Below are 12,717 nucleotides of genomic sequence, written 5' to 3' on the forward strand. Positions count from 1 at the left end.
GAGCAGGCAAGGGCTAATTTTCTTTTTCATCCTAGTGGATCAGGGAGCAGGTCCTGGAATGGACCTTTCCTTTCTTGTTACCTCAACTTTTGAATAAGTACTTTCTTCTTCCCAACCCTGGAGAGGAAGGGATTGTAGGATGCTGCCCTGTCTTACCTGCAGTTTCTGTTTGTTTTAATGCAAAGGAACCAAGTTAGGAGACCTCCTCTGGTCCAGCAAGTCGTCACAGAGGAAGCAACATAGGGCCTGCCTGCCTGCATTTCTTTTTTTCTTGCCCGATCCTTTGTGGTTGGGGAGTCAGGATGCAATTACCTGTGTAACAAGAGAGGGTCAGAGCTTCAGCTGGAGCTTGTTGCTGTAAGTCTTTTAAGATGATCTTCCTCAGTATCCTTAGAACCCTTCTTCTTTGTGGACTGGTGCTTTTTATGGAACACAGGGCCCAAATGGCAAGGGTAGGACAGCCCTCTATTGCTCTCCTGGATGAGACCCCTACCTTGCCCCTGATTCAGAAGCTGCTAGAAGAAGCACCTGGTGAGCAGCAGAGGAAGCCACAGCTCCTAAGACATCACCTGCGGTACATGCTGGAGTTGTACCAGCATTCAGCTGACCAGTGGGGACACCCTAGGGAGAATCGAACGATTGGGGCCACTATGGTGAGGCTGGTGAGGCCCTTGGTCAATGTAACAAGGCCACTCAGAGGTGAGTTATCATGCCCCTATCCTGCCCTGGAGGGAAGAAGAGTGTAGAGAAAAGGGAATGTATGAGTTTACTGTCAGGCCTTATTGCCTTAAGGCTGGATGTTTTTTAAGGCCTGGTTTTCACAGGATGGCCAGCTTGGGAGAAGATGGCTCCAAGCCTACTTCCTTTAGGGCTCCAATTTAAGAACAGATTACCTTGAGACCTTTGAAGACTCTTTCCCAGACCCTAGGATAAATAAGTGATGTCAGTCCATAGCTTAAAAATAAATATGTTTTTTTGTTATATCTCTAAAAACTGAGAAATACTCATATTTTCTTGGGAAGGGTTCTTTATATGTTATTTTGCTCTTTAGAAGGCAAAAAATATAGTGAACAGGAGAAACTTAAAAGGCCTCAGAAATACATAACCAGTTAACATCTGAGGTTCTGTGATCACCTGCTATTGCATTTAATCTTTAATGGCAGCTACTGTCCTTAGTTTTCAGGGACAATGAGACTAATTTTTAAACATAACAAAACTGAATCATGGAGAGGTTAAGTAAATTGCAAAGATCACACAGATAATGGTGGCAAAGATATTTGAGTTTGTCTGTCAGATTCCAAAATCTGTCCATAACTTCTCAAGCCTTTAAATAGAGTACCCCAATATCACTGTACACCAAACAGCTTTTCTATTTAGACCATGTTGCTACTTTGGGATTTCAGTACCAAATTATATCTTTTTCTTTGTCTCTGTCATGTTTGATTCTACCTTGAACATCTTCACTAGACACTGTTCTAGGACAGCAGTAAGCTCATGAAGCTCTTTAGAGAATATAAACAATCATCAACTTCAAGGAACTCTTGGGAACATTCTAAGATAAATCTCTAGCTTTCACTGATCTCTGAGATGATACAATCAAGCTTCTCTCCCAGGAAAGCAACCAAATTTTTCCTAAACAAACAAACAAACAAACAAAACTCAAATTCACTGCCTTCGAGTCAGATCCGATTCATAGCGACCTCTCCTTGGGTTTCTGAGGCAGTATCACTATGGAAGTAGATTGGCTAACTTTCCTTCTGAGGAGTGGCTGGTAGGTTTGAACTGCCAACCTTATGGTTAGCAGTCAAATGCGGTAGGCACTATGCCACCAGAGCTCCCAACTAACCCTTACTGTGACCTAGCAAATGCAGGCATTGTGCAAAGTGTTTTACAAACACCTTTCTTAATCCTCACCACAACTATATGAGGTGGATACTATTAACATACCCATTTTATAGGCCAAAAAACTGAGGCTCAGAGTAACTTACCCAATGCCACACAGCTAGCAATTTGTAGAGCTGGGTATCAAACTCAGCCTTTCAGCTTCACAGCCTGTGTTCTTAATCACCATCATATGCTGTCTCATCAAAAGATTTTAATTGAACTCAGGCACTGTGTTTGGGTTAAGTGTATAGAGGCAAATAACAGATTCCCTGCCTTCTAGGGGGAGCTCTTAGTACCTAAGGCATTTGACTGCTAACCAGAAGGCTGGTGGTTCAAACCCACCAGCCACTCCTTGGAAGGAAGGTTGGGCAATCTACTTTCGTAGAGATACCACCTTGGAAACCCAAGGTGGGGTGCTATGAGTCAGATCCAACTCGACGGCAGTGAGTTTGGTTTGGTTTGCCTTCTAGGAGCTCCCAATATAGTAGAAGAGACAGATAATCATATAATGATGTGATAGTATCACAAATGATCTGAAAAGGATAAGCAGCAGGGCTCTGAGAACTTAAAGAATAAATGGCTTACAGTTTGAAACAAGGAAAGAGAAGGAGTGAGGTTGTGGGAGGGTCTCATTGATGAGGTAGTTTTTGAGCTGGACCTTGGAGAGGGAGTAAGGAGACTGCATAGTGGTAGAGAAGTGCACTACATTTTAAGTAAAAGGAAATATCTTGAATTCAATGGAGATTCATCCAACAAGTATTTATTCAACACCTACTGAGTGCCAGGCATACAGATGTGTTTAAGAGAAGCAAAATCTCTACTCTTAGGGAGCATATCTTCTTATTGGTGAGACAAACAAATATAGGTAAATAATCCAATTTTGATAAGTGCTATCAGAATGAAATGGGTTGTTGTGAAAATGGCAAAGAATTTCTCCCTTTACATGGAGTAACTGGGAAGTCATCTTTGTAGAGGTGATATATGGGCTGAAACCTGTAAGATAAGAAGCTGATTATGTGAAGAGTAGAGGGAAGCCTGCTCTAGGCAGAGGGAATAACATGTGCAAAGGCCCAGAGTGTAGAAACAAGTTTGTCCTACTTGAAGAAAGGAAGACTAGGATGGCTGGAGCCTAGTGAGCATCACAAAGTGACAGAATCTGAAGCTGATGAGAGGCAGGGCCTTGTAGGTTATGATAAGGAATCTGGATTTCATTCCTAACTGTAGCAGAAAGCCATTGATCAAGTCTGTATGGATGATCCAGAAAAGAGGATACCTAGAATTAAGTGAGTGTTATGGTCTGAATGTGGGACATACTGGTGTCTAGGAGTCTAGAGAGAGCTCTGGTGGCATAATGACTAAGGCATTTGACTGCTAACCAGAAGGCTGGTGGTTCAAACCCACCAGCCACTCCTTAGAAGGAAGGTTGGGCAACCTACTTCTGTAGTGATACCACCTTGGAAAAACCAAGGTGGGGTCGCTATGAGTTGGATCTGACTCCACAGCAGTGTGTTTGTTTGTTTGTTTGTTTGTTTAGGAGTCTAGAAAGGATTCAGAAGCAGATTATAAAAGAGCAGGGCCTGTTCTTTCCATCCGAAGATGGTCCAGCTGAATCAAGCTTGTCTGGAGAGCTATGCAAGTTTCAATCATACAGAATGTGTGTTAGCTCTTTCCCTGAGAATTTTGCTCAGAAATTCTCAAGGACTTCCTGGCCCTGATCCTTAGCAACCCTACCCTGTTCCAGAAAGCATGTGATGTTAAGGTCTCAGAGGAGAGGGCAGTTTCTCATCAGACAGGTTGAGAGAGGATTGAGGTGGGTTCTTTTTCAGGCAGAGTGTGGCAGTTGTATGGGTGGACCTCTTGAAAGATAGTTGTCAGATGGGAGTGAAGAGTAGCTTGAGAAAGAAAATACAAGTAGTTTGTATGAATGTTGTCTAGTGCCCCCACCTGAGGGTGTATTGAGCTTCAGTTGGAATCTGAACTTTAAAAAATATCCTGGAGCATCAGAGCTTAAAGAGTTTCTATATTGAACACTCAAGGCCTACTGAAGAATTTCAGGCTTGTGAGGTCAGTGAAGAAAGTTGAGATGAATAGTTGATAAAGTAACATGGAAATATTTAATGATAAAATGTTTGAAGTTGAGAGAAGACTTTTGCTGGAATGCCTGGTTTCTGCAGTCTTTGCTCTTGAGGGCATAGAGGTTCAGGGCACTGAGCCTTTCAACTCTTTGACCATGAGATGTTAGCATTATAGTTTGGGTTAAAGCTCTCAGTCATGCAGCTACTACTAGAATTCTCAGCAAATACAATATTTCTATGATCAAGGCCCTGTTGAAATTTATATTTAGGGTGTTAAAAATAATCAAAATTCAATGAAATTTGAACATAAGATTTATTCTGAGCAGATATTCTGTATACATATAAAACTCACTGCTGTCGAGTTGATTTTGACTCATAGTGACCCCTCCTTGGGTTTCTGAGGCAATACCCACCAGCCACTTCTTGGAAGAAAGGTTGACCAATCTACTTCTGTAGTGATACTGCCTCAGAAACCCAAGGAGGGGGCAATATGTGTCGGATCCGATTCCACAGCAGTGAGTTTGGTTTTTTTTTTGTTTGCCCAATCTTCCTTTCGAGGAGTGGCTGGTGGTTTGAACCACCAGCCTTCTGGTTAGTCGTCAAATGACTTAGGCCCTAGGCCACCAGAGCTCTCTGTATACATATAGGAAGATCGTTAGAAAGATCATTTTGATTCTAGAAAAAGCAAATGGCCCAAAGTAAGGTAGGTACAATGAAGCTTATAAAGGAAAGAGGAAGAAATATAGATCAACCATTGACTAACCTTATCATTATTGATTGAGCCTTGCCCTCCCCCTTTTACTAAGATCTACTGATACTAGGTCACAAGGTGGCTTCTGGACCTCTCCAGCTACATCTTTTGAAATTCAAATTTAGTAAGACTGGCTTCAAACAGGAAAGAAAGGATTAGCAACTTTGGGTGAAAGAAAATCCACTGGCAGGGTTAATTTGGGCCAGGAATTCCTTTACACTGAATATTTGGTTTCATGGATATGAAAACTTTTTAAATTAAAATAAGATGCCTTACTTTCTCTTTCACAAGGGAAATAGTAGTAAAATGAATGGTGTAAAGGAAGAACAACTTCCAGCAAGGAATAGAAAAGGGAGAGAGAGGGTAAAGAGGCAAATGGCTCAAGGAAAAGATGTTCCAGAAGCTTTTTTTTTTTTTAAACTGTGGTGAACATACACCAATTCAACAATTTCTGCAAGTATAATTAATTCAGTGACCTTGATTGCATTCTGCATGTTGTGCAACCATTCTCGCCATCCTTTTCCAAATTATTCTACCACCATTAACATAAAATCACTGCCCCCTAAACAAAAATTTCCCCTTTTCCCCTTCCACCACTGGAAACCACTATTAATTTTTGGATTTGACTGCTAACCAGAAGGCTGGAGGTTCAAACCCACCAGTCACTCCTCGAAAGAAAGGTGGGGCAATACTGTAGTGATACTGCCTCAGAAATGCAAGGAGTGGTTGCTATCAGTCAGGTCTGACTCTATGTCAAATAACAACAGCAACACTGCATTTTGTTTATCCATTCATCTGTTTATGGACATTTCAGTTGTTTCCACCTTTTGGCAACTGTGAATAGTACTGCAGTGAGCACTGGGGTACAGGTTTCTTTTTGAGTTCTTGCCTTCACTTCTGGGTATATACCTAGGATTGGGATTGCTGGGTCATGTGATAGTTCTATGTTCAGCTTTTTGAGGAACCACTAAACTATTTTCCACAGTGACTGTGCATCATTTCACATTCCCACCAGCAATGGAAATGTTTCTCCACAACCTGAGCAACACCTATTTTTCCCCCTTTTTCTAATCAGTGTCATTCTAATGGTAATTTTACCATGTTATGTCTCATGGTAGTTTTTTTTTTTTTTTTATAAAAAAATAAAACTTTTATTGTGATTTGGGTGAAAGTTTACACAGCAAGTTAGTTTTTGTTTGTCTTAGTGAAAATACTAGACTGATGCTCCATTAGAAAATTTTAAAAAAATTATTGAGGGAATAATTACATTTCATGAAATGGAGTTCACCAGGTATTTTATGAGAAAATACAATTAGTGTTCTCCCCTGTAGGAAAAACTGTCAGTTTTTACTTGTTAAAAGAAACAAAGGGAAGTAATTTCACATCAAAAAGAAGTACAGCAGAAGGGAGAAAACTTTACAAGGAGTTGTCAAATCATAAACTTTCTTAACAATTCTTAGCCAGACATTACTTTCTTATCTCTTGATACAGCTTGACTAAAGCAACATTTCTAAAGCACAGTATATAAAAATTCTAATGTGAGAGTGATTGAAGTGATTGAATATAGATCAGTTGAAGTCTAGTTGAAGTCCTTGAAATGTATACTGATTTCTTTCGGAAAGAAAGTTGAATCAACTGTAATTTGAAGCCTTTGAAATGTGAAACATTGTTTACCTGGCTAAGGAGAAGTGATGATGGCTTAGGAGAAGTGATGATGGCTTAGACAATTCACCAAGTGATTCAACAAGCAGTTAAGGAGGCAAGTTCAACAAACTAAAACCAAATTCTGCTGCCATCTATTCCATTATGATTCACAGTGACCCTATGTGTTTGTTCTGTGCCGTCAAGTCAGACCTGACTCATAGTGACCCCTCCTCGGTTTCTGAGGCAGTATCACTACAGAAGTAGATTGCCTTGCCTGACCTTCCTTCTGAGGAGTGGCTGGTGGGTTTAAAGAAAAAACTGGTCAAAAGGGTCTCTAAGCCTGTAGATCTTTGTGGAAACAAACTGCCTCATCTTTCTCCTGCAGAGCATCTGGTGGGTTTAGGCCGCAGACCTTTTGTTTAGGAGCCCAATGCCTTAGCTGCTGTACCACTAGAGCTCCTTGCAAGTTTAAAAAGCACTACTTCCATAGTGATACTGCCTTGGAAACCCAAGGAGGCGTCGCTATGAGTCGGGTCTGACTCGATGGCACATAACAACAACAACAACAAGCAATTTTTTATCTAAGTGAGAAATTCTGATTCTCTTTTGATATTTGAACAGTAACACTTTGATGAAGAAAAATCTGAATGGCTTTCTTGGGAAGGTAGAATTGAAAATCTTAATTTAAAAGAGTTTTGATTTAGATTTGAAGTCACTTTATTCAGATATATTAACACTTCGATTGTGTGTCTTTGACATAACTTCTGAGTCACAATTTCCTTGTCAGTAAAATGGGAGTATCTATTTCATAAGACTATTGAGGAGTAAAGTTAATGCATGGAAAGCATCTAGTACCTTAGTAAGTGTTCAACAAATGATAGCTATTATCAGTATCTTGAATTAGTTTTCTGGCTGATCACTTTTCCGTCTGTATTGAGCAGATGTGTGAAGGAGATTCAGGCTGGGAGTTGAGAAGATAACCCCTACTCTTGTTTCCTCTTACTTATGCAGGCTTCTGGAACACACAGATCCTGGACTTTCCTCTAAGACCAAACCAAGTGGCTTACCAACTGGTCAGAGCCACCATGGTTTACCGCCATCAACTCCACCTAGGTCGCTTCCACTTTTCCTGCCATGTGGAGCCCTGGGTCCAGAAAAACCTAACCAACCATTTTCCCTCTTCAGTAGGAGGTTCCTCAAAATCTTTCCTTTTTTCCAAAGCTTGGACAGAGACAGACATCACACAACATGTTCAGCAAAGACTCTGGAATCACAAAGGGCACAGGGTCCTACGACTCTACTTTATGTGTCAGCAGCAAAAAGGCAGCAAGACTCTTGAGTTTCAGTGGCATGCCATTTCATCTATGGAAGTTGCTTTTTTATTACTCTATTTAAATGACACCAATAAAAGTACTCAGAAGGCCATACTCCCCCCCAGAGGCCTGGAGGAGTCAATGGAAAGTGAATCATCTTTTTCATCACGGAAGTCTCGGCAAGCAGGCAGAATTGTGTCTGATGTTCCCGGCCTCTCCTTGGGATATGATGGGCCTGAACAGAACCAGTGTTCCCTCCACACTTTCCAAGTCAGCTTCCACCGGCTGGGCTGGGATCATTGGATCATTGCTCCCAACCTCTACACCCCAAACTATTGTAAGGGAGCCTGTCCTCGGGTACTACACTACGGTCTCCATTCACCCAATCATGCCGTAATCCAGAACCTTGTCAACGAGCTGGTGAACCACACTGTCCCTCAGCCCTCCTGTGTCCCTTATCAGTATGTTCCCATTAGCATCCTTCTGATAGAGCCAAATGGGAGTATCTTGTACAAGGAATATGAGGATATGATTGCCCAGTCCTGCACATGCAGGTGACAGCAAAGTTTCGGCTAGCTCAGGTTTCCCAACAAATTGTAGAGGGGTTAAAAATAAACAATTATCAATGTTAAAACTGTAAGTGTTCCTTTATCTAATCATAGGTCCTATCACTTGCCTTAAGTGTGTCATCTCCCATTTGTAAGCTCTTCAGTTTATTTAAAAAAAAAAAAAAAAAAAAAAAAAAACCTGTTCTGATACCAGTTTCCTAGCATCTATCAGTACTTTTTGACCACTAATCAGAATCCTTAATGCTTGGGAAAGTTGTTCCTTTGGGGATGCTCTATTTTCTTGTCTCTTTTATTGTGACATTGACAAGTCACTAATGGTGGTAGAACTTTAGGAATTATCTCCCCAAGGCCTTAGAAACGTAGATTCTTCCTGTGTCCATCTTCTGTGGCTCTCTAGAAGATTTTGGGTGAAGAAAGCAGCTTGGGATTTTGTACTTCCTTGCCTTGTCTCCTGTACCCTAGAAACTAGTACTTAATCTAAAAAAAAACTGCCTTTGTTGTCCTTTAAACCTAAAACTAACTTTTCTTATGCGGCCTAGAAAACTTTTAGCTAACATTCTCCATAGAAATCTTTTGAGTGGAACAGAAGGAAGGAAGCCTTTTTCTAAACTATCAGGGCTTTCTCTTGGTCTCTAAACCTGGGAAAAATACTTGAGATTACTTCCTGTACAACAATGAGGACAGTAGCCATAGTAAGGCCAAGAGGGAAATTTAAGTATGATGCTGTCTGAGATAGGAGTAACTTGTAAACGATCTGCATTTGTGGTGAACAGGGGAAGAGGAGTCATTGTTGATTAGAATTATATATGGAGGGGGGCGTCACTTGAAACTTTACATAGACTATCGATTTCACTGGATATTTTCTTGTTCTATCTAACACTTCAACCTGTTAGTTAATCTCACAGAGAAAGTTCCTTTGTGGCTCAGAGACCACTAGCCACTCCTTGGAAGGAAGGTTGGGAAATCTACTTCCGTACTGATACCACCTTGGAAACCAAAGGAGGGCTTGCTATGAGTGGGATCCAACTCGAGGGCAGTAAGATTTGAGTGTCAGTGGTGGAGGACAATGGTGAGGGTAAAGGTGGGGAGGGAGTAAAGTGCTGCAACTAGGAAGATTGAAGAGCTGTGAGAGAAGAGTAGCATGCTAATGCCTATGACAGACTTCACTTTAGGCTTTTCTGCATCATGTGTTCAATTTGGCTCTGAGCATAGGTCTCTGAGGGGAAATGGGCTTGCTGTCTTTGGGACACACAGAGCTCTATCTTGAGCTAAATGATGCTTGCAGTTGGACTCCTTTCACTCACACTCTGCTGTGTTATAAAGAATTTTTGTTAAAATATTGACTGCATTGGGGATTAGAGGAGAATGGGCAGAAGAAATTTATTTCCTCTGGTGACTTTAGCTAAGACCCTAGAGACTAGGCCAAGTGCCCAAACCTAAGGGGTAGAGCTGGAGGCTTCTCAGAAGTTCTGCTTCCTAAAGGCTCACTAGGATGCAGCACTGCTAGTGATCATCCCTCACCAAAGGGCTCCTCTGAGGAAGACCAGTAAGTCTTTTTTCCTGCTTCACTGTCCCTTGATTAGTCTTGTTATACTTGGGATGGGATTCATTTAGGTTGGGTTCATGTGTTTGTCAAAAGTAAATTCCTATCGCTTTCTTCTTGTCCATCATAAATGAACTCATCTAATCACTCCTTTCTCAAGAATTGGGTCCAAAAGAACTGAATAGCTTTGAAGTTTGTAAATACATAAATTTTATTTCTTTACTCGAGCTATTAACATCCTTTTTCCCATCTACCTTCTTCATTGGATCTCTATCTCGCCAAGTCTTCCATGCCATCCCAGAATAGAGTGGATACCCCTCCTGTTTGTTTACATAGCACTACATTCTTTTCTCACACACACCCTAGTGAAACTGTCATTCTTGCAAAAAGATGGTGCTCCTCTGGAGGGTTCCAACTGTGTCTCACTCATTTCCTTGTTGAATATAAACACATATATTTTTTAGTGAGGGATGTATTTCTCATGAATATTTCAATACTCACATTTCATAATTTTCCATTGGGATAAATGTAATATAAGCTATACTTTGTACAATAGACTATTTCTGTGCCCCATTACTTTAAAATCATGATTCAAAGTACAATAAAATGTGACATTTGTGCTCTTGATTATAGCAATCTTTGGAATCATCATATACTAATGTTGCAAGTTGACCTGGAGAAAAAATGGGGCTTTCAGGCTAGCTATTTCTCCATTCTATCTGTAATAGGCACAAATACCTAATAGACTTTAAGAAAGACCTTAGTAAAAGAATAAGATCCTGATTTTGGTACCTGTGTTCACTGGGATTCTCAGAGGGTCATAGACTCCTAGCCTTTTATATTCTGAATGCATCTTAAACTTACCTGTTTATGGAGGATTCAGGGTTAATTGGTCCCATTATCTGTTAAGCCCCAAATTGTCAGAATATTCAAGGGAAAAGCTGGCAGGATGGAATCAGTTGTGATTAATGTTATGGGTTATTTTTCTTTTGAAATATTACTTCAGCACTTTTTCTCAAGTCCAACTTTTTTTTCTGGGAGAAAGTAGACATGATTTCTAGTGGAGGAGCGTGTGTAGTTGGGGTCTGTATGTTCAGGTGCATGAGGAGAAATGGTTACTTGGTCTACAGAGGGATAGTAGGAAGCAAAGTTTGCATGGTCGCAGTTTTCCCAGGGATCAGGTTGGGACTTCAGTCAATGTATGGGGTGCAAAAAGAGCAGGTGTTTAAGTTGGCTTCTGCCCCTAGAATGTATTTTTTCCCTATTGTGCTTTAGGTGCAAATTTACAGAGCAGAATTTGTTTTACATTCAACATTTTGTGTACATTTGGTTTCACTCCCCAATTACCATCTCCAACCCTAAGTCACTCTCCTCCTCTCCCTTCCCAGTGATCCCCTGCCCTGTGCCCTTCTTAGTTATGTACTCCTGTCTGTCCAGCTTTTCCTCCATGTGAATATGCTCCAAGGAATGTATTTACATAGAGCAGGTGGGTGCATCGCCCTGGGTTGAGTGTTCTGCATGTAAACCTTATTTACTATTGGGCTGAGAGCCAGCCTTTGGGAGTGAATTTTATCCCAGGCCTGAAGTGTATCCCAGGGCCATAATCTTGGGGGTCCCACCAGACTCCATCTGACCATCTTAGATGGTCGCTCAAAAGCTTTTAAGACCCCAGTTACTACTCACCAAATTAGGGGGTGGAACAAGATTTTTATGTACTGTGTTGTGCCAGTTGAGCATGATGTCCCCCAAGACTATGGTCCTGAGTATCCAGGCCCAGTGATTCCCTTAAAGTGTTTGGTTGCCTCTGAGAAGTTACTCCAACTCTGTTGTTACTCCAATTCTGTTGCTTCTGTAATGTTTGTAGCCCAAGTGCATATGTAAGATTATCTTCAGGCAAATATATCCTTGGTCTAGGGTTTATTCCTGTTCTCCTACCCCCACCTGATCTTCTCACCTGTCTAAGCATTTATCAATATCCTAGTGTTTGGTGCTAGTGGTAATGTGGTATTGTGCATATACTATTATTTGCTTCTGTTGTCTATATCTTATGTGCACATTTCAGTGCCCTTCCTTTCTCCAATGTCATCATGCTGGTCACAGAATTTTTCCATTCCATCCCTCCCCTCACACAAATCACCATGTGACCCCCAACTATTCTGAACTTTTCCCTCCCCTTCCCTGGTAACCAAATGAATTTCCTTCCCTAAGTAAACCTTTCCTTGACTTTTTACAATAATGTACTCATACAATATTTGTCCTTCTGTGATTGACTTATTTCACTCAGCATAATGCCCTTCAAATTCATCCATGTTGTGAGATGATTCATGTATTCTTCATCATTCTTTAATGTTGCATAGTGTTCCACTGTGTGAATGTACCATAGTTTGGTTATCCATTCATCTGTTGATGGGCATTTAGGTTGTTTCCATCTCTTTGCTATAGTGAATTGTGCTGTGATGAACATGTTGTTGTTGTTTTCAGGTGCCATTGAGTCTCTCTGACTCATAGAGACCCTGTGCATAGCAGATGAAACACCACCCAGTCCTGAGCCAGCTCCATGATTCTTGCTATACTTGAGCCAATTGCCGCTGCCACTGTGTCAATCCATCTCGTTGAAGGCCTTCCCCTCTTTTGTCGACCCTCCACCTTACGAAGCATGACATACTTCTCCAGGGAATGGTCCCTTCTGACAACATGACCAATGTATGTGGGACAAAGTCTGGCCATTCTCGCCTCCAAGGAGCATTCTGGCTGCACTTCCTTCAGGACAGATTTGTTAGATCTTTTAGCAGTCCATGGTACTTTCAGCATTCTTCGCCAACACCACAGCTCAAAAGCATCAACTCTTATTCAGTCCTCCTAATTCTTTGTCCAGCTCTCACATGCATACAAGGTAATTGAAAATACCATGGCTTGTGTCAGGCACACCTCAAGGAGA

General features: G+C 41.2%; 1 protein-coding gene across 1 annotated transcript; it reads left to right on the top strand.

Annotated features, from left to right (window-relative positions):
• The first annotated feature begins 365 nt into the window (after nt 1-365).
• On the top strand, nt 366-8,225 carry LOC103212680 (bone morphogenetic protein 15-like). Its single transcript, XM_007958646.2, has 2 exons — nt 366-699; nt 7,366-8,225. The coding sequence occupies exons 1-2, from the start codon at nt 372-374 to the stop codon at nt 8,223-8,225; spliced, it is 1,188 nt and encodes a 395-aa protein (XP_007956837.1). The 5' UTR covers nt 366-371.
• Nucleotides 8,226-12,717: the final 4,492 nt, after the last annotated feature.

This window comes from Orycteropus afer, unplaced genomic scaffold (genome assembly GCF_000298275.1).
Source record: "Orycteropus afer afer isolate SDZICR_OR568_19922 unplaced genomic scaffold, OryAfe1.0 scaffold01061, whole genome shotgun sequence".
Lineage (NCBI taxonomy): Eukaryota > Metazoa > Chordata > Mammalia > Tubulidentata > Orycteropodidae > Orycteropus > Orycteropus afer.

Coding starts and splice junctions, on each gene's coding strand:
- LOC103212680 (XM_007958646.2), top strand. CDS start 372: ATGATCTTCCTCAGTATCCTTAGAACCCTTCTTCTTTGTGGACTGGTG. Junction 700..7,365: donor TGTAACAAGGCCACTCAGAG/GTGAGTTATCAT, acceptor TTACTTATGCAG/GCTTCTGGAACACACAGATC.